The sequence below is a fragment of the Fistularia commersonii genome, chromosome 9, assembly GCF_037954325.1.
Source record: "Fistularia commersonii isolate RoL2024-O1a breed Wild chromosome 9, RoL_Fcom_v1.0, whole genome shotgun sequence".
NCBI lineage: Eukaryota > Metazoa > Chordata > Actinopteri > Syngnathiformes > Fistulariidae > Fistularia > Fistularia commersonii.
The window spans coordinates 11,609,688-11,633,772 of record NC_141292.1 but is presented as its reverse complement, the minus strand read 5'-3'; the positions used below and the strand labels follow the sequence as shown (position 1 = coordinate 11,633,772).

The following is a 24,085-nucleotide window of genomic DNA, read 5'->3' as shown; positions in this document are numbered from 1 at the left end:
CATGATTTTACTGATCCAGCCCACCTTAGAATAGATTTTCCCCCGTGTTGCCCCTGCGCTAAAATGAGTTTGACACCCCTGCTCTAAGAGCATCTCACTTGGGAGTAGAGGTAGCTCAACATGTTCCCTCCGCTGCCCGGCCATGTCCCCAATGGTGGTCAACAGGTCTTCTTCCCCGCTGTCAACCTCCAGGGAGCGTCGCTTCCCTATCCTGAATCACCAGTCAGTTTACCTCCTTTCAAAGGCTTCTACAAATAATGTGCACATCCAGGTTTTGCCTCACCAACCACTGATGCCTCTCTAGCCAACCAGAACAGGTCAGCGATTTCAAGAGACACCCGAGGCTGCTTCTTCGTCTTCTTTTGGCTCACCACAGCGAGTCAACTTTCTCCATCTAACCCTATTCTCTGTATCCCCCTCTCTCACACCAACTACCTTCATATCCTCTCACTACATCCATAAATCTTCTCTTTGGTCTTCGAGACCTCTTGCCTGGCAGCTCCAATCCCAGCATCCGTCTACCCCTCCTCTGTACATGACCGAACCATCTCAGTCTGGCTTCTCTGACCTGCTCTCCAAAACATCTAACATGTGCTGTTCCTTTGATAGGCTCATTCCTGGGCTATATGATCCCAAGAAGGCCTCCCTCTTCTGCTTCTTGACCTCCCCATGTCACGATGTGCTGGGGCGGACTCGAGCAGGGAACCACACTTCGGGGCAGAGATGGGTTGAAAGCGCTTTTATTTGATTGAAGTGGCAGAACGGGATGCAAACGGGACGGGTTGCAGACGGGGCTGCAGAGGCTGGGCCTCACCAGTACGGGCCGCAGACCGGACGAGATGCAGACAGAACTGCAGAGGCTGGGCCTCACCAGTACGGGTTACAGATGGGACGAGTTGCAGACTGGACAGTACGAGATGCAGACTGGACGAGTTGCAGACTGAACGGCAGAGGCTGGGCCTCAACAGCACGGGCCGCAGACGGGGCGGGCCCCAGGCAGGGTGGCAGACCGGACAGTACGGGATGCAGACAGGACGAGTTGCAGACAGAACGGCAGAGGCTGGGCCTCAACAGTACGGGTTGCGGGAAGGAACAGAGGTCACACCGGCCGACTGGGCCCAGCCGTGACGAGGGAAGGGAATAGAGGTCACACCTGGGGTCCGGTGCTGGCAAGGATGAGGTCCGGGTCGTGGCAGGAGTGAGGTCCGGGTCGCGGCAGGAGTGAGGTCCGGGTCGCGGCAGGGCCCCACAGTAGTCCATGAGGACCACAATCCCCCAGCGCCAGGCAGAGAGTGCCGCTGCCCTTTATAGGGATCTTGATTAGCGGCATCTGCTGCAGCTGGCGCAGATTACAATGGGGATCAGCTGTGAACCCTGACACCCCAGTTGGTATCCACCAAATGGTGTTCAGGTTGCTCCCATGACAAGCACCGATGGCCGTCTGGCCGCAGCTCCCACGATGGCAGCCCATAACATGACTCGTTCAGACTCCACATCCCGAACCACAATTTCCACGACAAGGCCCAACTTACCACCAGACGGTGATTGACTGACAACACTGCATCCGTCTTCACCGAGGTGAAGATGTTCTCCATAGATCAGACACCATGACTATAATGTCTGTCATCGGTCATTTTCCGAAGGTGTTTTGACACCATGTACATTTATGAACAACTCTGTGTTCCGACATGATGTGTGTTGCGACACATGCTTTTTACATACAATTAAATGAACTTTAACCTACAGGATCAATGTGTAGAGGAGCAAATACAAATATAAACTGTTGACAATGTTCCTTGTTCATTCATCCGGTTTTCAATAACACCGTTCAGTCACTCACAAGTAAATCTTTCATCACTGCACAAGTGAGGTTTGACTCACAGGCTGAAAACACCCCATTTAATCAAACATACACATACCTGTCAGTTTGAGTAATCTCTATTGTTTCTGCACCTCATCCCAATATCCTTCCCGGTCTACGTACTTTTCCCGTTGTGTCACCCCTTTCTCCTTGTCTCTCATTTCCCCTCATGAGCATTACCTCTGGTTTTTCTTTCCCTTCACCAAACATCCACTCTCACTCATACATTAATCCCATGATTTCACTCATCTCTTCATTTCCCCTTTGATCCTGTACATTCACTTCCTCGTACGCCTTCATCCATCCATTCAGCAAACTCCCTCCTTTCCCCCCGTCTCTTTTGATGCTATACATCCCCTCTATCAGCCAGGTCTTTTAAGATTTGACCTCTGCATTCCAGGGGTCACTAATGACCACCCCGCAGTGGGTTTTTGTGTGTGTGTGTGTGTGTGTGTGTGTATGTTTTCTTGCATGTAAGTATATATACACCTGTACAAGATTAGGACTTTGCTCAGTGTGTTTAAATATACATGTATGTAGCATTATTATCTATGTCAGGATATGTGCGTGCGTGTGTGTGTGTGTGTGTGTGTGTGTGCGTGTAAATGCCTTCATCATCTACATCTTTGAAGACAGGCTTATGAATTTTCTTACACAAGCAAAAACTAGGGGGAATATGGGATCTGGATTTCCCAAACATGAGCGAAGACAGAGAGAAAAAGAAAAAAAGAGACAATGTTTCTTACGCCAAGCCACACAGTGAAAAACCCCAGAACTATATCTTTCAAAATAATAAAGTCCAAAAATTGTTTTCCCAACTCTTTTTGAAAGGAAAATCTCTCCATTGATATAATTGATGTATCCTATTCCCTCGGATCATTCAATTGATGGCTGTCTATCAAAGTGGACGCAGAACCTTCAACAACCTTGCAGGAATAGTTTTTCACCTCCATCTAACACGTTGCGCTTTCGCCCTTGTCTTTCCGTTCCTTCCTTTGCTTGTCCGTCCACAAATCATCGGAATTATCGCGATGGAGGGTGTAGCTAATGCAAGGTAAGAAACCCCTTGAATTTTGGCCGGATCCGGTTACAGCGTGGATTGGCCAGTTGATGGCATAAGAAGCCCAGTGAACCCTGTGAACTTTAAAAGATACAGAACAGGGCATTTTTCTAATCTGAGAAACTTCAGCTGATGAATCTTTGATTTTGATTACTTTTCTTGCTTTCATGACATTTCGCGAGTCATTAAATGTAAAGGGATTAAAGAGAGATAGCGCCGGATAGAATTACATATCCTCAAGAAACATATGTGACTTGACTCGTGCTCTGTACCGTTAGTACTATGAAAAAAAAAAGAAACGGGTGTTTCTATCAACTCCAGGTTCTTCTCGTTTAATTCTGTGTCATTTCAGAATCTAAACTAAATGAATCATGCTAAAAAAAGTGGCATGAGAAGTCATTAAGTTACAGTACAGAAAGTCCAACTCAAAGCCAAAGATTGAGTTGCAACGCAATATTGACATACACATTTTATTTTGGTCCATTAAAAATCATACACACATCCGTGTGTATCTCTTTTCAGTTGCATCCATTCAACAATTTGCTTGTGTATATTTTCTGATCATCTTCTTTACCTCGATCTCGCGGCGCTCAACCACTTTGCTGTCCGTCAGCTTAGCACATGCTCTCCATGTCGTTTTTTGACTCGGGCTCCAAAAAGTGATGCAGATGGATGTTGAGCGGAGTAAGGATACTTGCTTTCCAAATGTTATCTTATTAGTTTCTGGCAGGTTTGGGTCAGACGGATCCCATGAGCCACGATAAGCTGTTCAGATGAGTGATGGAGCGATATTTGATATACAATGTGTGACTGGATTTAGTCGGTTCCGTAGCCTCAGACTGGCCGGACCGCCCAGGTGGCTACACTGAACCGGATACCCTTTCACTTGTGTTCACTCTTCTTGTTTCTCTTAAATGAAAGTGAACATTTGATCAACAGAAATCACAATTACTGCTCTGAGGCCAGCTGCCAACACGCAAACCACATCTGTATGAACGGAGCTCTCTTTCCCTTTCTTTCTGTGTGTTTTCCCTACTTCTCCCTCTTTATCTCATTCCAAAACCTCTCTCTTACTCCCTCTCTCTCTCTCGCCCTGTAAAAACATTCTTGCAGGGCACATTTACCTTGGTGCCCGGACGCGGCCAAATGTTTAGGCTGTCAAAGGGAATTAGCCTCAGACCAAAAGGCTTGGAGGTCTGAGCCAGTCGGCCATAGTATTAGTGTATGTGTGCAAGTGAGGCTCACTGAGGATTGTGGTGATTGAAATGTCAACATCTCAAAACCCCTGCACCATCCTTCCAAGCAACAGCCCCACAAACACACACACACACACACACACATGCATACACATGCGCGCACACACCTGTGACAATTATAATAAAAAAATGAATGGAACTTGTTCATGTAATTGTGAAGTCTAAGAGCCACATTTTGACATTATTTTCTTGATCGTTTAATTTGTCGGTCGTTTTCATAATTATACGATTACTTTTTTTTTGGTTTTATATGGAGTGCGAAACTGGTTAGAATGTCAGTCATATGTCTGTAGCATTCGAGGTCGCCGTGGGGCTGCAGCCCATCCCAGCTATGATTGGACGAGAGGCCGGGTTCACACCGGACCGCTTGCACGTCAATCGCAGAGCCACAAAAAAAAGAGACGCGCGACCATTCACTCTTTCATTTACACATCTGGCCTTCAAAGTCCTCAATTAACCTCCTCCGTGTCTTTGGACTGTGTGATGGGAACTAAAAAAATCAAAGCGGACGTGGGATAAACACGCAAATTCAACAGAGAAAGGGGGGAAATTGAAACAGTAACCTTCTCGCTGTGAGGCGACAGCACTTACCACCTTTACTGTGCCAACCGGTAAAAGACATGAGCGTTTTCGAAAAGCTGAGATCCTAAAATCTTTTCAGCCTAAAATTGATCGATATACTGTCACGCAGAATAATTGAGAATTAAACAAAGTCAGAGTTTTATATTTTTCCCTGAATGACTCAAAGTGATTAAATAAAGTAATCAGAACAATTTCACTGCCAATGAATCTAAAAAGTTGACGCCTAATAATGCAAATATTTAATTAGTTAATCACAGTAAATCTAAAAAGAGTGTCTAAAAAGTGAAAGTAACCAGAGACATTATTGAATCCTTGCAAAAGCCTTATATATTTTTATTCCCAACAATATATCTTCACATCTTATATTTTTCTACATTTTTTGTTTGGTATTTGTGACTTTAATTGCATTCTTACCTCGGTGTTCCGCAACTTGTAACCTGCACTTTTAAAGGAACAATCCAATAAATATTGTCATTATCATAATGATCATTATGTTTATTTTTATTATGATTATTACGACTATTTTTATCAGGCGAACGTATGTCCATGGCGTGGTATCTTTTCATATCTCCTTGGAGCAGCAGAGGGATTAAACATTAAAGTTATGAATACACGCAAGCAAAATGTACGAGACCTGTCAGAGATGATATCTCCAGACATCCGTTCCTCACGCACTTTAACTGCATATGTCTCTCTCTCTCTCTCTCTCTCTCTCTCTCTCTCTCTCTCTCCGGGAGTTTCCTCTCTGGCTCTTGCAAACACAGGCAGACACGTTCAAAATCCCACAGAGCAGTCACAGGGTCCGTCCCTCCAATAAGAAACAACACCAGGGTCTCGGAAACACAGCGAGCACCAAGGAAAACAGTCATCAATCTCCACAACTGTCTGTCGACCGAGCTGTTATTCTTCAAGCCGGGGCAAATCAAACATAACGTGGGCATAAAGATTCAGAGCGTACTCGAAAAGCGGCGACCAAAACAAAGCGTCGCATTGTCTTCGCTTTCGACCGCATCCACACGCTCACTTTGCTGTGCGATCCTCTTCAATCGGAGAAACCAAAACAGTTAAGTGTCGCTGGGCGTCATTTTTACGGCTGCGTTAACTCTGCGCAATATCATTTTACTGTGTGTTAACTGTCACTCGACTTTCTATTTTTTTTTTTTTTTTTTTGTTCCTCAAGCATGTACAAATACTGAAAGTGGAGTTTCCCCTGAGAGTTTCTCTCGGGTGTCACATCGCTGAACATCATTCCAGCGACTGGAGCAGGAGTTTATCCCGATCTTTGTCGGGCGAGAGGTGGGATTAATCGTAGACCCATAGAGACACACAACCACTCGCTCTCGTCTTCATACGTCTCCAATTTAGGGTCTCCAATCAACATATTTTTGGATTGTGGAAGGAAACCAAAGAACCAAGAGGAAAAATAATGCAGATATGGGTGTAACATGCAAATCACACACAGAAGGGTCCCCTGTTGGAATCCAACCGGGGATCTTCTTAATGGCAAGCAGAAGTAAAAGCCACCGCACCCAAAATGTATTTTAAATCCATTTATATCATTCAAGAATGTGCTGCTGGGCAAAAAAAAAAAAAAAATAGCAGACAATGGATTCAACTTTTGTTGAATTGTCAATGCAGTACCGGGAATAAATTCCCATCATTTGACACCGCAAGAGGCAGATAGATAGAAGCAGCGTGATTTAAAAAAAAAAAAAAAAAACTCCACCAGGTGCTATTTGAGTATCTCTGCTTTTCTAAACCTCCGATCGAGATTCCTAGTCTGAGTGCCGGTATGAAACATGATTTTAAAAGGCTGTGCGAAAAAAAAAAAAAAAAAAAAAAAAAACCCAGCCACGGATGTTGACATAAACATTTTCCATCATCTTGTATCATTCCTCTTGTTCTAAATGACAGCGAGTGAAAACCAATAGTGACAGCAGTTGTTGAGCAGACATATGCAGACCCACAGCCACGCAACCACACTTGCAGACGGCCAACAAAATATGACAAGCATCCAAACACGCTAAATGTATTTTCGAATGTCTGTTTGTATTCACTGATGATGGCACCAGTTATAAACACGGCTACAATAACAACTGTCAAAACGAAATAAAGGATATGAGAATCACTACAAAAAAAAAAAAAAACTTTCCACCAATTTTAGATCGGCATATATTTTGCTGTGGGAAAAGAAAAAGAGGGTGAGATACACAAGTGGTTTCTGTATATGCAAAGTATTAGAATCCAGACGGATTCCTTTGCATTTGAGGAGCAAATAGATCATAAATTTCAGTGAGAAAAATGTGAAAATAGAAGGAAGGAATGCATATCGTGATTGCTCTTTTAATTCCTTTTCCCCACCAATTAAAGATAAGACATTTAAGCATGAATAAAGCCTTAATATCTGTGTACTTTATCATCTATCATTCATTTATTCATTTATACATCCTATATCTAGACCACTTCTCCTGCACTCAGGGGAGCAGGAGCCTTTACCAGCTGTCATTGGGTGACAATCGTTCACTTTTTTATTCAATTTCGCAATTTTGGGTCTCCAATCAACCTACTGCAGGAAGAAACCCACGCAGATGCGGGAACAATATGCAATCTCATAGAAAGTTATGAGAAAATTATGTTTACGAGAAAACCGTCGGAGAAAACTTTCTAACATTATTATTGACCTTTGAGTTTTTATCATCCATCAACTCTCCCTACTTTCAGTAACGCTTAACTGTAAGTACTTTGTCCTAGATTGTACACACTTATAATAAAAGTGATGACAGTGTTATTTTGAAAGTAAAACGAAACGGACAAAGAGATCACAAACAGCGGCGGTAACCGAAACGACCGTTCCGTGAGGGTTTCGGGGTAGGTTTTTACCGAGCTGGTTAAAAAAACATCACCTATTGAGTCGAAATTCCTGTTCGTGCTCAGAGGCGGCCGCTGTATGCGCTTGGTGCATGTGAAGATATGCTAACGCTGTCCAGGTATTTTCCAGCCTGGTCAAAACATCTGCGGAGAACAGCAACATCCCACAAAACCCCTCCTGTGTCTTCCTCACCTCTCAAATTCCTCCAAAACCGCCAAAGATTTTGGACTGAAAACACGGTCGGCTCGGCCGAAAGAAAAACCTGGATGCCGGGATCGTATTATTTCTTAAATTACAGGTGGTAAGAAATTTCACACGTTTTACAAAGTGATCAAAGGATTTTTTTTTTTTTTTTTTTAAATCATCACTAAGACGCCAAGACCAAATTCTTTTTATTATTCGAATAATAACATGCTTGTGTATCAGTATCGGCTGGTATTCCGGGAGATGGGGGAAACTATCAAACGGCGACGTCGGAGCTTGCAGCCGGCTTCGGCCCCCGCGACGCTCGGCTGAAATCCAGCAAGGTTTGGCTGATTTCCAGAAGAGCTAAAGAAGTTGGATTTCATCCAGACCGACAACAAACCTGGCCAATTTAGAGAGTCCAACGCAGTTTTCCTGTCAGACTGCGAGAGATTAATGTTAAATTGAAACTTAAACTCGTCCATTATATATATAATTTTGCTGTCATTCTTTTAGCGTCTGATGATGGTTGTTACAGTGTTAAAAACTCCCAGAAGCTGAAATGTTAAAGTGACGCTGACATGCAAATTACTCCTTAAAATGGCATGTAAACAATTTCCTATCTGGCTATAATTGTTGACTGTACAGAGATAAAATATGTACCAGAATCTTTGGGCAGACTTGGCCTGAGCAGTTATATGACCGTCCATTGGAAAAAGAAATCTGTTAAGTTAATTCAACTCCTTTTCCTCAGACGGTCCAACAATCTTTTGCTTCTTTTGAAGTATGATGTTAATCTGTGGCCAGTTGGTAGAGATATAATAGATCCAGCGATATAGAATTCTCAAGTAATTACACAACTTTTGTGTTGCCCAAATCAGAATGCGCTATTAAACATTACTTTGCTTCCTTGAGAACATATTTAAAAAATAAGGATTTGCTATTAACAGTTATGCCTAGAGGGTGTTTGTTAATATAATACCCATTATTCTCTCCTCTGATGTTTGATTTTTTTTATTCCACTTGAGTTCACAAAATCTTAGTTTGGTTTCTCTGCACGGTTTGCAATAGATAAGATTCTTAAATCCAGTGTTTATTTCATTATGGCTTACCTAAAGGTAATGTTGTAAATAAGGATCGCCCCCTTCGATGTGTAATTCTTAACAAACCCCGCAGGGCTTAACACGAGAGGATTTGTATCTTTAAAAAAAACACAGAAAAGGGACATCTACTTTTTAAAATAAGGTATGAAATATCCTGGTCTTTACTCTTCACTTGCAAATGTAAGGGCAGTGTAATAACAATGCAATACACATGCATGGAAAAACACATACGTACACATGGGAAGGGTTTAGATTTTAAGCTCTAAACACATTTGGAGGCCGTGTTCTTTTGGCTGACATTCCTAAGGAGGAACGCCAGTATTCTCTATCAGATGGTAAAGGGAGTAAGGAAAGCTGCTTGTATAGATTTGAACATTTTAAATATCAAATCTGTAGTATATTCAGAACAAGCCCGACAACCAAGTCCTACCACATTGTCATTATCGTAGAACTGGATAAGGTGAAGGATCGGGCAGGAAGTAGCCCAGCAGAGGTTGTGCGTTATCAATCTAAAAGTCTTTTAAAATTGTTAGCGCGAACTTGCCATGCAAGCAGATCTGAATGGACGGAAGGTTGTATCTTCTTTATATCTTACATTGTCATAAACGGTGCAAATAGTGGTACAAGACAATGGTTGGAATCCCTTTTGATGACTTACAGTGACGGGATTTAAGGTACCTTCACTCACTACAGGGCTGGCGTGGGTTTGTTTTCATTACACGAGTGATTATCAAACTTGCCGCCCTTTTAAGGTTCTGCATTGAAAAGTATGGCAACTCTCATTCCCGTATTGTGCACTCCTCGATCTGTGACCCGTTACAGATCAGAATGCTCCACGCGTTGCTACCTTCTAGCGCTCCTTTTAGCACTATTTACATCATGGATGTTGTGCTGTAAGACTGAAGTTTTACCAGATTTAATAGCAACCCCTTTAATTGTGCGCCAATATACATGAATTTGTGTTCACAATGGGGATGATTGATTCTAATACCGTGGCTTTAGGTCATTTCCTCCGGCAAAGTGATAAACTAGTTATTGAAAATGTCATAAATGATACTTCTTGTCACCAGCTTGAGGAAGATCCTGATCACCTGAGGAATGGTGCACTACACTTCCAATACGGACGGTGGATTTGAACCCTGCTCGCCATCAAATGCTACATAGCCGCGCGCCGCCCTTGCCAGTCTCGGGTTGGAACGATCCACGGCAATCTTTCCATGTTAAAACTGAATCTCAGCTTTGACAAGTTACCAGATCTTGTGATATTTGTTAAAATTAGATCATGTGGGGTTAACTTCCAAACTGTGGTGTGTGGGGATACGTAGGAATTTGATCAGTTTTGATGGAAACATTAGCCATTGGGCAAAACATTACATTTCCATTGTAAGTCATCACCAACATCTTGAGGTCTTTGTAACCACATTTTTCTCATATTTTCCAGTGGCTACAAGGTGGTGCTGTGATTATATTTTCAAAATGGCTTTCTCCAGATTCTTTCAGACTTGTGTATTTTGGACCAAATCTGACATGGAGTCGTGAAGTTAAAGTATTGGGATTGATAATGGAAAGTCAGAATTCAATGTCTGGCTAAGCTCATCCACTTTGACAAAACAAAAAAAAAAAAAAAGCTTGCCGCAACGCTCAAGCATTTAAAACAATTATTGCAGCCACCAAGAGGTTCTGCAACGATTTCATTAATTTATTCATTTATTGCTGTACTACTTATCTTGCATGCAGGGTCGCAGTGCAGTTGAAGCAAATCCCTGCAGACTTTGGCCAAGAGGTGGCGTCCACTCTGGACAAGTTCCCAGTCGATAAATGTTCATTCTTAGATGTGTTACACCCTGATTCTTTTGAATCATATCATTTGCGTACAAGGGTCAAACCTTTGGATTCCGGAGGTGGCAGTACAGATTCTGACATTTATTGTCTTTGGCCAGCAGGGAGCACTTTCTTTAGTACACAGAAAGCAGCCTTTTCGTCTTTCTCAACCGATCAGGGCCTAGAAGGCCAATTTTAATACGGATCGTGTCAACTGGCTAGCTGAAGCAAATTAAGGTATAAACAAGACACTTCCTCTTGTCACCAGATGGCGCTCTGTGCGAAGGTTAAATATCGATGTGAAGAAGTACGAAAGCCACGCGCACTCTGATGAAAACTAAGTGTGTTATAATTTAATATTTTCAATGTCTTTATTATGAATTGATGATCATTCGGCCAAATCAGAGGGCCAAAAGGCTTTTGCGCCACATAATAGCAATAAAACTTTTTATATCTTCATCATGATAACAGTAAGTCCTTAAACTTCAAAGGGCACTTGCACCACTCCATGATCAGACCCTAAAAATAAGAATACTTATAATAATTGCATCCATTTCAGTTTCAAAAGCACCCCTGTGCTACCTCTACCTCACTCGTTCATACCTCACGTCCTCATTCGGTTGTCCTTTTAATTGTCTCTTTTATTAATTCAAATTCATATTTAATGTTATTGTTGCACTGCTGTGACAAAAGAATTTCCCCCATGGGAATCAATGAAGTGTTTTATTAAATTGTTAAATACGTCCAAATGAGCAAATACTGATATAGTTTCGACATTTTCCTATCACCTCAGGGTGGTTTTGTAGCATACTGAGTACCAAACTATCAAAGTTTTATAGCCCTGGCAAGGGATTTTGAGAGAAGATCAAAACAACAAGGGCCAAAATACAACAGTTCAATTTCCTAAATGATTCTTGGGGCCAGCGGGTGTTTCTTTAGCCAGATGGGAGCCTGTAAATACCTTGAAGGTGGGATCCACAGCAAACTTGACACCAGGAACGACCAGCTGAAGCACAGGTTTGACGGATAGCGTCTAATTTGGCACACATCAATCATTCATTCATTATCTACCACTTATCCTGAACTTGTCACGGGACAGTTAGTTCTACGGCATGTTATAAATACAGATCTGCGTACGTGATGATTTATCTGACCGTGCGGAGCCATGTTACAGCCATGCCATGTTCTAATAATGGAAATTGTTATGATTACCAGATATGATAACAATCTGATCAAAACCTCAGGAGAAGTTTTTCAGAAAACCACCCCTAGAACAAACAAATAAAAACAATTGAAGGGCAACTTCCTGTTGGGTTGGATCCTGGCAGCAATGTACTGTCTGGCTGGTCTTCAAAGTTTTTTTTTTTATGCATCACTACTAAATATTGGTAGCAAAGAAGCGGTTATTTTTAACATTTTGATACAGTCCAAAGGGGCTCCACCAAAGCATTGGCATGACCCGGAGCAAAATAATTACCAGAGGAATCCCTTTTCAGTTGCAGTAAGGTCTTTGAAACCGCTCGGTGCTCGGTGCCCAATTCAAAATAGCTTTCGGAAAAACCTTCACTTTCAAAAAGCCCCTTTCACTGCTTGGCACTCACTTGGCCCCAATTACTTTGATTCCTCCCCCTGTTATCGTACCTTTATCACTGCAGTCGATCGCCGGTTACCGCCGTTTCGGTGATTATAATGGTTATCTTCAACAAAGCATTACTGTTAGTCTCATTTGCGTAATTGGAACTGATGTATTTTAACAATGGAGGCATTTACGCTGATACATAAAAGGCAATGCGAGAATGTGTATCAGTGCATTTGCACTTTAGGTGGAGCTGAAGAGAACAAGCGATGATTGAATCCAGTACTATGGAGAGAGGAATTTTCTGTTGTGTATCAAAATCAAAATGAGATAAAAAGTGGCAATGGCATTTCAAAATGCCATGGGTGTAAAGCCAATTTTTATATCCTGCTGATTTTTAAAAACTGTTGAGTGCAGATAAATCATGCAACCGTGCGATAAGCCAAAGGAACTGCAAATTATCCGCTATTTCGGGTACTTGGAGTTGGCCGTATTCCAGTGTGTTCGATGTTTAAACGAGTAATAATCTTGCAGCACGGGCTACTACATGGCCAGTTCTAAAATTAGTAACTGTTCATTTGTATTATTTTATCATGATTGCAATTATTTCTAAAGTATGTTGGCATGTTTTCCTTGCTTTTTTATGGGTTCAGTATCTGAATTGCATCGTCAAGTAAGGAGTGATAATGCTTGTAAACAGCCTTTTCAAGGCAATAAATATCCTGTGGAATTAAGTGGCATAGATCACAGATACACAAGACAGAAATCCAGGAAATGCGATAACTAATTATTTCTTTTCACACATATTTGCAGAAAAAAAGCTATCCAATGTCATTATTTTGTGATAATTCTGACCAATTTGTAAAATTTCATCAGGAAAGCTGCTGCTTAGTAATTGAAAACAAATGGCCAAGGATCCCCGTATAACTAAAACATAAAAATTAAAAAAAAAAAAAAACACAGCAGGAAACGACATAATTTTAAGCTTTAGCCATATCGAGATAATCAGCAGACTAAAGCAGTCTTATTTGGAATATGATTCAAATCTAGAATGTTTAATATCTAGAACTCTAATCGGTCTCTTGGATCTGCAGACACCTGACACAACAAACTAAAGCTTGATCAATAAATATCCCCGATCTTATCTAGATGCTTGCTTTGATAAGGAAAGCTTCGAAAAATCAAGACAAACTAAATTCAAGACCAGAGTGTTACTTTACATATGCTCACTGCAATATATAAATAATGCAATTTGACTTCATGGTTAATTTATTGGTGTTTGCTCAGAGGTATATAATACAGTAATTAAAGGGCAGCCGCCTACATAACCGGATTGCACACGGAATTGCAGACGGCTGACGGTGCGGCTTCTGAGCACTTTCTGTTCTGCGACTTTTAACTGTGGTAGCTTGTTGACAGTGTTTACGCTTCCATTTCTATCCATAAATCTTAAGGTCTTAAGGAAAGCGTCTTCTCCGGTGTCACGTCTCCAGACAAATGGACAGATAGCGTCTGAGGAAATGCCAGACATCTAAGATGGGACTGTTTGGTCAACAGCTGGGAGGAAATCAAGCACCTCAGCGTGACACATAGACGCACACACTCTGAGAAGGCTGTCGGGACACATTGGAAACCGTATATATGTATATAAACACAGTCTCGTTCGTGCGCAAATATGAACTTTTGCAAAAAAAAAAACAAAAAAAAAAAAATTGGCTGCGTAAACAAACATTCATCCAAACCCAGACACAAACAATAATTAAAAGATACAAGCAATTACGGGACAATTGCATGCAGGACAAATTAACCTATTTAAAGAGGGACTGTTTACTTCCTCTCATCAAAGGGAAGTTAACATTAAGTGGACGATGATATCATGATGAAAAATGACATCATGTGCACCGGCCATGCTTTTCAAATTATGGAACGCTGCAGAGCCGTACACTCAAGCGTCCGGTGGCCGAGAGCACAATAACACAAGTCGAAACACGGCGAAAAAGTAAGCTGTGCAAACAGCTTGGAAATTATCAGGTGTGTTTATCTAGCAAAGCATCCGCTTCACATACTCCATTTCATTCACAAACTTTTTCCTCCAATTTTTGAGAAATCACGCCACTTACACATGTTCCCGTACTTATCTTCGATTTGCAATCGATCACTAATCAAAAACATTTATTTTCTTTGATAATGTCTGCATTTAATTACAGTATACCTTTATCAGTGTTGTGTATTTCGGTAAAATTTGAGCCTGATTGTCGGTCTTGTCTAATGTTTGGCTGTACTTTTCATCGCCTCGGGTTATTCTGCTCCGACGACGACTGAATCAATGGAACAAGTCGAGATCTCTTCCAGTGTGACAGCGAGATGTAATCAGTGTTGCCGGCTGTGTATTACAGCTCGATACTGTCATCATGCCAGCATGTGATAGAGTTGTCTTTCCCTCTCTCTCCTCTACACACACACATGATCACCCTCATGCGTGAGCACATACACTACCCCGCCAGTATTCACTGAGTTATTGTTTAATGGATCATTATCCGGAGTCGATGTTTACCCTTCACCGCATTTGCACTAGAATATTTTGCCCCGGCATCATTCTGTCGTCGTCCTCCGGCTCCCGGTCTGCCCGCGGAATGCTTGTCAAGTTGCACTGTCCCGTAGCGAAAATACTGATCAATCATCCCTATTTATTTTAAGTCACATTCATATGAGAAAGAGACATCTTTTCATATATATGAAAAGATGTCTGTGCATCGTGTATTTGCAAGTGTATTCGCAGTCCCTATGTCCTCTATTATAAGTCGCTTTGGATAAAAGCGTCTGCCAAATGTAATGTAATGTAATGTAATATTTATATATATATATATATATATATATATATATATATATATATATATATATATATATATATATATATATATATATACATATATATATATATCGTCAGAGACTGGCAGTCAGGGGAGGCAGGAGAGGCCGGGCCTCACTTGCCAATCTTGGCAAGAAAAAATGCAATGTGTTTTTAATTTAACTTCATCAGTTTTAAATTATTTTTTATTCAAAATTACTGGATTTTCACATTTACTGTTCAAATACTGAGAACAGGCGTGTGGTGAGGCAACCGACTTTTGCGCCTCAACGTAGATTGCGCAATGACGACTGACTGCTAATATGCTCTGCACTCAGATCGTATCTCTCTGTATTAAAATGTTTAAACACTTTTGCTCGGTGAACTACATTTCCAATGTGCAGTGTTTTTTTGTCAACAACTGTATGTGTGTTTCTAGTTTCTTGTGCTGAGCAATCATAAAACAGTTGCAAAGAGCCACTAAGTGAGGCACGTGGTTCTCCTGCCTCAGTGTAGGGGGGCGCTTGTGATTCCAGGGATCCTCGGCTTACTCTGTGAATGAGCTACTCTGTAGGATTCATATGTTTGTAAATCTGATTGTGATGAAGGCAGTGCCTATCCAGCCATGAACCTCGGTGCACGTCACTGATATACAGTATCTATATATGTGTATATACATATATCTATATATATATCTATATATATGCTTTATATTTAAATGCTCTGCCATCACTGATAGCTGCTATCTTGTCCTGTGTACAGATACGTTTTTGGACCATGTTAAAATATCTGACTTGATCCTAATACACCAGGACGGGATGTTTCGAGAAATGCACTATGTGAGCAAATGTGTTTTGGAAAAAAGCGATTCGGAGATGGGAAATCTGTATTCATGAGTATGTTTTAGAGGGACAAGAAATTCTCCTGTTACGTAGTGTTTTTCTTGGGACCCTTTGATACTTTTTAAAGCAGTCAGAGATGCAAGATATCAGCTTATTCTAAGTTGGTGAATGAAGCATTTAACTGCTCACTTGCTCTCAGGTTAATTTAGTTCTTTAAGATGGAACAGTGTTGGAATTTTGCTCTACTTCACCAAACTCACCCCATTTGTTTTAATAAAAAAACAAAGATATCAAACAGAGGTGAGACCTTCCGTGAATGTCGAGTCATCTTCGATGCCTCTCAGCCGACTCACACGGTACCGTCTTCACCGTGAACATACATTTGGTTCAAACGGTCGTGCGTTCTCGCAGATGTACACCGAAACCGTTCTTCTCCACCGCTCTGCGCGCCATTACTCACAGCGACAGGAGAAGAGAAACAACGGCAGGACCGTTCCGCTGAGGTGTGGAATGTCCTGCAGGTTTTCAACAACAGGAACAGGGAGAAATCCAGCCTTCACACAGCTATTGTTGTGCTCAACAAGCTCACTTAGTGTAATGGGCTAGGCCGCGGCTGCCTTTCTAAAGACAAGGGGCAATGCGCAAGAAAAAGAGCAGTCATGCTTAGCCAGATTAAAGAGTTGAGTGGAGAAAGCAAAATCCGTTGTGGTTCAAAAATAATGATCTCAGTGCGCTATAAACCTTTGGCGTCTCCCTACATAGGCTTGTCTTGCAGATATATACCAAATTTTTGATTCATATCTGTGCTGTGTCCATGGTTAGGTGAGACCTTTGAAAAGGTATTTGTTTGCTAATCACGTAATCGTTTTTAAGATGTCGAAAAAGTTACGTTGTAAATAACGTCAGGGTATTTTGCAATCCTGTGCAGATTGACAGATAAGCTGTGCCCTGACCATAAATGCATGAATGAAGAGAGAAAATAGTCATACATTTCAAAACAGTATTTAAAAAGTTTACCAGGATTCAAAGTCTAATGTGTTATGTGCCGAAGGCTAAAGAAAAAGAATCGAAATTGAAGTCTCACCGATTTCTGTCAGATGGAATATGAACGTAAGGCCTTGCTGTCGATGTCATTGGGCTATAATAAAGCTACTACTATGAAAAATGATCAATCTCAATGCAAAACGGTATCTCCATCATTTCAATAACAACACGTTCTATTAAGAGCAGGAGTGATGAATAGTAACTCCCCGCGCCGACGTGCACCGTCGAAGAGTAGCGCGAATTAAACCACAATGTAGTACGATAATGGATCTAGCCGCCAGGCATCGCCGCTTAACCAATTTACCTTGTAAATCCAATCATCCACCACAGCACCGCCCTAAAAGATGATTCAGTCGAAGTGGAAAGTACCATCTTAAACATAAATAATTGATTGGAATAACATGAGGACTCGTGGCATCACAGCTGCCAATAAAGCAAATACTTCAAATGGAGTGAATTTTATTTCCCTTTCCTACCTCCACTGACAAGTCATCACCCCCCCTCCCCCCCCCCCCCTCCCCCCGTAATTGCTGGCATCCAATATCCACGGCCTCGGGGCGCTGTGGGTAGAGAATTATTTGGGCCAACGGGGGCTACTTTAAAAATACATGTTTGAGTAAATGGTCAAGTGTAATCCCTTCAGCTCTCAACCGCTATTTGGAGGAAATTCCTTAATAATACGCAGCATGCTTCTGCAGTGACTGCTGCGTTAGTGAGATGTATGTAATGCCATGAGGGTCACGGGGGGGCACAGACAGATGGGGAGGGCCCACAGGGGGGGGCGAACAGATAGACTCAAGTGTGTTGCGGGGATTTGGGAAACAAGGTTCCTTTATTTCTGGTGATTTCAGACAAGAATCATTAGGATCCATTTTTTTCTTTCATAACAAAGATGATGGCGGAGACGGCTGAATGTTTATACAGCTGATTATTAAACACCACACCTTTTCTCCACTCGGCTATGTGCAGCAGCAGGGACGGCTGAAAACTACAGCGACCTAAAATAAAAGACCAATTAGACTTAATCTGCGTATTTTTTCCACAGGACAGCTCGCCGTGATCATAAAGAGGTTGATACTATGCGTTGTGGCTGCAGAAACCCCAGTTCGAACGCGGGTCACGGCATGTTTAGGAGTGCCGTGGCGCGGCTGGTAGAGCGATCGTCCTTGAAACGTTCCTGATTCGATTGCCGCCTCCTCCTAGTGTATCGAAGCGTTTTTGAGCAAGACACCGAACCCCTAACCGCTCCCCTGCCGCTGCTGGACAGTATGCCAACTGCTCGTGGTTCATCCATGATGGGTTAAATGCAAAGAACGGATTTCCCGCAAGGGATTAATAAAGTATACCGTAATTTCCGGACTATTAACCGGAAATTATTAGCCGATCGCTATCTTGGGCTTCTGCCTACGGGCTGAAACGGTCAAAGTCGTCTTATTCGGTGTCGGAGTCGAACGGATTCAGAATTTCCCGGTCGTTTCATCGGTCCGATGTGACGAGGATAAATGTTTTAGCGGCGTGAAGCTCATTAGCCACCACCCAAAAAAAATCTATGTATTAGCCGCATTGTTGTTTAAGTGAAAAAAGTTGCGACTTATTGTCCGTAAATTACGGTAATAAGAATTGATGTTTGTCCATATTATTACATATTTTAATCTTTTCGATAAACCTCTTGAGATAATTGATCACTGAAGTGTTCCCCATCATCAAACTGTCAGAACACGCATTTGCGTATTTAATTTTCGTCGGGTTTAACTTCGGTGTCTGGAGTTTGATACGGGACTCAACCGGGATTTAAGCATTACGCATATTTTCATTTTTGAATAAAAGTAAAAGTCTGTTTGACATCTTTCCAACTGGTGCCAGCTGGGAAGAATTTCAGAGGATAAAAAGGCCTCGCCAGCAGAGCAGATTGAACATCAACAGCAGTGAAAAAAGTCTCAAAAGTTCAAATAAATCTCATGTGTTGGATATTATTATCACAGCATACACTGGATACATCATCTAAGAAGGGGGAATTATGCTCCCATGCACCGACAGAATGGAGTTTGTACTGAGACTGTAGAAAAAAAAAACCTTCCCGGGCCTTAAAGTAAATCCAGGAAGTTCAATTTGAATAACACATGTATTGCATTAAAGACTTACGATCTGATAAACCACGGCTAAGAAGTGCTGTTGGAAAGTTATCACAAAAAGCAATTACTTAGTATTTAGAGACGCACGGTGTAATTTCTCCATTCACCATTTACCTGGAATTTATGTTACAGTCCAATAAAGGGTCCGGCCTATCACGTTGTGGAAAAATTGAAGCCGGTTTCGTCTTGACTTTTACCCGCATGATTTATTGTCTTAACATGTTATTCTGAGATAACGTGAGAAAGTTGCATAGTTCCTTTGGGGTGTAAAAGTATTCGGTTACCCCAGTTCAATATGCAACTCCGGTTTGAAGAAGTATTCCGGTACGTTTTCGTCTCGTGACAGAAACACCAAATGCGCTAAATATGAATCTTCTTCTTTGTTTACCCACATCGATCAAAAGTGTATACCTGACCATTGTTGTGCTATTTTATAACTAGTGCAGTTCTGCACCTGGGAACTGTCTTTCATTCATTCATTCATTCATGGATTATCTACTGTATTGTAGTTAATCCTGCACGCAGGGTCTTTGGGGATTCTGGAGCCCATTTGTCATTGGACAAGAGGCGAGGTTCACCCCGGACCAGTCGCCAGTGGATCACAGGGAATCCAACCATCACTCTCGCGTTCACGTGTTCAGGGCAATTAAAGGTCTCCAATAAACCTCCTGCATGTTTATGGACTGTGGGATGTAACCGGAGAACCCGCAGGAAAGCCACGCAAATACCGGCCGAACATGTTAAATCCACACAGGAAGGCCCCTATCTCGTTATGAGGCGGAAACACTAACCACTGCGCCCCCCAGTTGGGAACCTAAAAAAAAATGCCAACGTTTTAGAAGGGAGTTTGGGGATGGAGAATGAACCAAAAACTAGACAAGAGCATAAGAACCTCTTCACAAATTTCAGCTATTTGCTTACACTAAGTAACTCGTTACATGCTTTTCCCAAAACTGCCATTCATGACCTCATGAACTCAGGCAACAGAATGCCTGACATATTTAGCGTTGGACACACTTGGGACCACACAAGTGAAAAGATGTTGAACATGCAGAAACATGAGGACTAAAGCAATTGAAGAATTGCTTGATGGAGACTTGAGGCCACATCGCCCGACTCTGGTATCGACATATAATAATGTCACGAAACCTCTGATTGTCGCTGAAGCATATGCTCGTGCCGGCCGAGCCAACGTCAAACTCACCTGGGAAAAATTGAGCCCGTTGAGTGGATGACACTGTTCCTCAACCTTCTCCACCGCCCCCGTCCTTTTCCGCATCCTCTCCGCCTCCTGGGCCAAGTAGAGGTCCAGCACGGGCACCCCCCGTGTCTTAATGTCCGCCTCGGTTAAAGAATTCACCATCAGCATCACCCAAACCGGTCGCTTCCTCTCCCAGTTCCCGGCGATAGCGTTGAAGAGGTAGTCCGCATAGAGCCCCTTGCCTCTCTGATCTGGGGTCATCCATGAATGCATCATGAGCTTTACATATTCAAGATGTCTCTTGAGTCGGCGATAAATGTCTCTTGGCAGGACGTCCTGCAGATTCTCCCCCTGGGGCAGGAGCTGGCAGCTCGTCAGGGCCGAGATGGTGTACGGATCCGTCAGGTCCAGCTCGAAGTAGACGATGTTGCTCTCCTGGAAGGCCTGCTTGGAGTTCTCGGGGATAAAGTCCCAGACACGGGTGTACGGGACATGAATTGTTCCATAGAAATAAGAGGGGGGGTCCCTTTTGATAGTCCATAGGAAGGAGTTTAAGTCGGTTTGCTGTGAGAAAACAACATGGATTTTAGTGGACAACAGATGGACTATTAAATAGCACATAATAATAATTTATCCTTTATTAATCCCCATGGGGGAATTCGTTCTCTGCAAATAACCCATCATGGATGAACCATGAGCAGTAGCCATGCCATCAACCAGCGCCAGGGGAGCATTTAGGGGTTCAGTGTCTTGCTCAACAACACTGACACACTAGGAAGAGCCGGGAATCGAACCAGGAATGTTCGGTTCTGAAGACGACTGCGCTAAATGTATATGTATATGTATATGTATATGTATATGTATATGTATATGTATATGTATATGTATATGTATATGTATATGTATATGTATGTAATGTAATATATGTCATAATGCAGGGGTGGGCAAACTTTTTTGCTCAGGGGCCGTATTGACTTTTGAAAATTTGAAAGACGGGCCAGGTCACCACAAGATACGATGCAAATTAAAAAAAAAGCAAAACGCATTTGTTTTTAACATTACATATCAGACTTGTCTGACATTTGCTTTGATAATAAATCCAGCTTGGTTTTGAAGGCTCTGACGTTTGCTTGCATTTCATGCACAAACTGTTTTTTTTTTCCCTTGAAGCTTCACATCCAACTTATTCATGTGTCAGTATGTCCACAATAAAGGCTAAATCAAAAAGCCAATCCATGTCATTCAGCTCAGGAAAATTCTCAAGTAGCTCCAAAAATGAAATTATCTCCTGTTTGAGCTCCAACATTCATTGATCCAATCATTCAATCATTCACATCAAGAATGAATTCTGTACCAATCTTTGGCAGGCCGGATTAAATAGACCAACAGGGCCGGATGTGGCCCGCGGACCGTAGTTTGCCCACCCCTGTCATAATGTTTTATATATACATATATATATATTCATTCATTCCTTTATATATATATATATATATATGTCTATATATATGTGTGTCTATACACATATATATATATACCTATGTATATTATTACCCCCCCAAAAATTATTAATAATAATTAAAGTGTTAATTGATAATTAAAATAATTTTAAAGCATTTTATGTAAACATCTGATCAGGTTGTGAAATACAATATCTTGGCAAGAACACACCTGGATACCCTGGGTTTGATAGAAACAGGTATGTGCTCGAATGGAGGCTCAGAACGTTAATGTTGGGATATCTGTGGTGAATTTGTTTATTTTTTCGATTTTTAAGACATTTTAAGTTGTGTTCACGTACCTGCATTCAGCATCCTCCAAACATCTGCATACTTCTGGCATTAAACTGAGGCCTCTGATGTTGAATTGCAGCTACTTGCTAAAAAGTTATTCCAGGGTCTCCATTATGAAGTTATGTCTTGGACATGACAACATTAAAATTGGGCTTACGTGTGACATGAGTTATATAAGATTTAGAAAAACTATATTTTTATTAAATTTTACAAACAGTGCATGTGGCTATTAAATATGAAATATCTAATTCAGTATTTGTATTAAAGTGCGAATCATTTGTAGATCATATGTCGGAGTGCTGCACGGACCCACTGGATGTCATTCTGCATCTCCCATAAAGTCCAATTTTGTGCCTAATTTTATCTTGAAATGTGTTTTAAATTGAAATGTGTTTTAAATCTCCAATGTGTTGTCGAGTTTAAATTGTTTTACCTACACCTCTAACCAATTTGGCTATAGTTCAGCCGTGTAATGTTTTAAACAGAGAAAGTAGCATAAACATTTCTTAAAAGGTTTAAAATGTGGATAAAGTGATTGGATTTTTTTAAAATGCTGTACAGTATATATTGAAAAGGATATAATTGACCAGAATATTCTACAATCAGAGGAAATAAATCAGAATTTATTCTACAATCAGAGGAAATAAATCAGAATTTATTCCACATCGTGCACCTCTCACACCCCCCTAGAGGCGGCTCATTAGACAGACAGTTAATAAAGTGATAATGGCTTATTAACAGCCCAGTTAGGACAAGAGTGTCAACAAACAATACACACGAGAGCCGGTTTAAAACTCCTATCACATGGAGGCTGGGAGGGAATGCATAAATACAGGAAGCTACAAAAGACCCTGCATTTGTTAATTAAAAAAAACAAGTACCTGACAGAATATGTCCTAATTTCAAAAGTGAGCGTAAAGACTTTTTGTCGGCCTGTAGAATTTATATAGAAGTTATACATTTTTGAATTCGACAACTCTATTAAGCGTGAAGAATTTATCAATTTTCCTTTTTATTCTCAATAAACAAATTGAAAAATTCACAATTTTGCTGAAGGGTAAAGTTCATTTATCTCATTTCACATTTCTGAATGTAGCAGGAGGAAGAAACAAACAAAAAAAAACAGTTGAAGCAAATATACTTGCAACTATTGTGACTTCATAAAAATTGATGTGAGAAAGTGATGACACTCTTTGGCTCATTTTCGGATGTTAGTGTATATAAAGCACATGTGCATATAAATATATTACTTTTAATCAACTTACTTTCTTGGTCAGGTCGCAGTTGACGGAGTCCCTGACCCTCCACTGATCTGCCCGCACCAGCAGGATCAGACAGGAGTGGACGAAGGCGCCCAGCGTGCCCCGCATCGTAGCTGTCCACGGAGGAAAAGGTTTCACGACGTGTTTCGGTAAACTGTCCCCCCCCACCCCCCACCCCCTTTCCCACCCCACGGGAGAGAAACGGTTTGCCAGAGATCACGTGAAAACGCGCCGAGGATTATCCGATGGAGCGCTAGACGGGTTCATGCCGGCGTGCGCCGCGGCGCGGACGCGGTGCTTGCGTGGATCACGCGTGTTTGCGGAGAGAGAGAGAGAAAGAGAAAGAGAGAGAGAGAGAGGAAGGGGTGCTCACTTGAGGAGACCCCCACGGGTCACATCGTCGTCCCCGTTTTGGCAAGCGGCTCTGTTCCACGCACCGGCGTCCCCCCTCCTCCTCCTCCTCCTCCTCCCTCCCCCGCGTTTGGGCTCCGTTTTCCGAGCAAGATGAAGCGTCACGCACTTTCGGACTCAGAAGTTGTGAGGATGGAAAAAGAAAAAGAAGAAGAAAAAAAAAAAGTTGATGGAAACAAGTTTGGCGTGACTGTGGAAACTTGAGAGAAGCGAGTTTAAAAAGTAAACTTCTTGGCGCGGCCGC

The 24,085-nt window shown here is 41.8% G+C and overlaps 1 protein-coding gene across 3 annotated transcripts in view; it reads right to left on the bottom strand.

Annotated features, from left to right (window-relative positions):
* Positions 1-23,847, bottom strand: part of trabd2a (TraB domain containing 2A) — a 64,972-nt gene extending 41,125 nt beyond the window's left edge. For 2 of the 3 annotated variants that reach the window (XM_086152499.1, XM_086152501.1), the window contains exons 1-2: positions 23,434-23,838; positions 20,382-20,942 (exon numbers count right to left, since the gene is read on the bottom strand). In XM_086152499.1, the coding sequence (XP_086008625.1) occupies positions 20,382-20,942; positions 23,434-23,538 (666 nt within the window). In that variant the 5' untranslated portion in view covers positions 23,539-23,838. Of the gene's footprint in view, positions 1-20,381; positions 20,943-23,433 lie in introns of all 3 variants that reach the window. The other variant, XM_086152500.1, reaches the window with a different exon arrangement.
* Between the last annotated feature and the right edge of the window lie 238 nt (positions 23,848-24,085).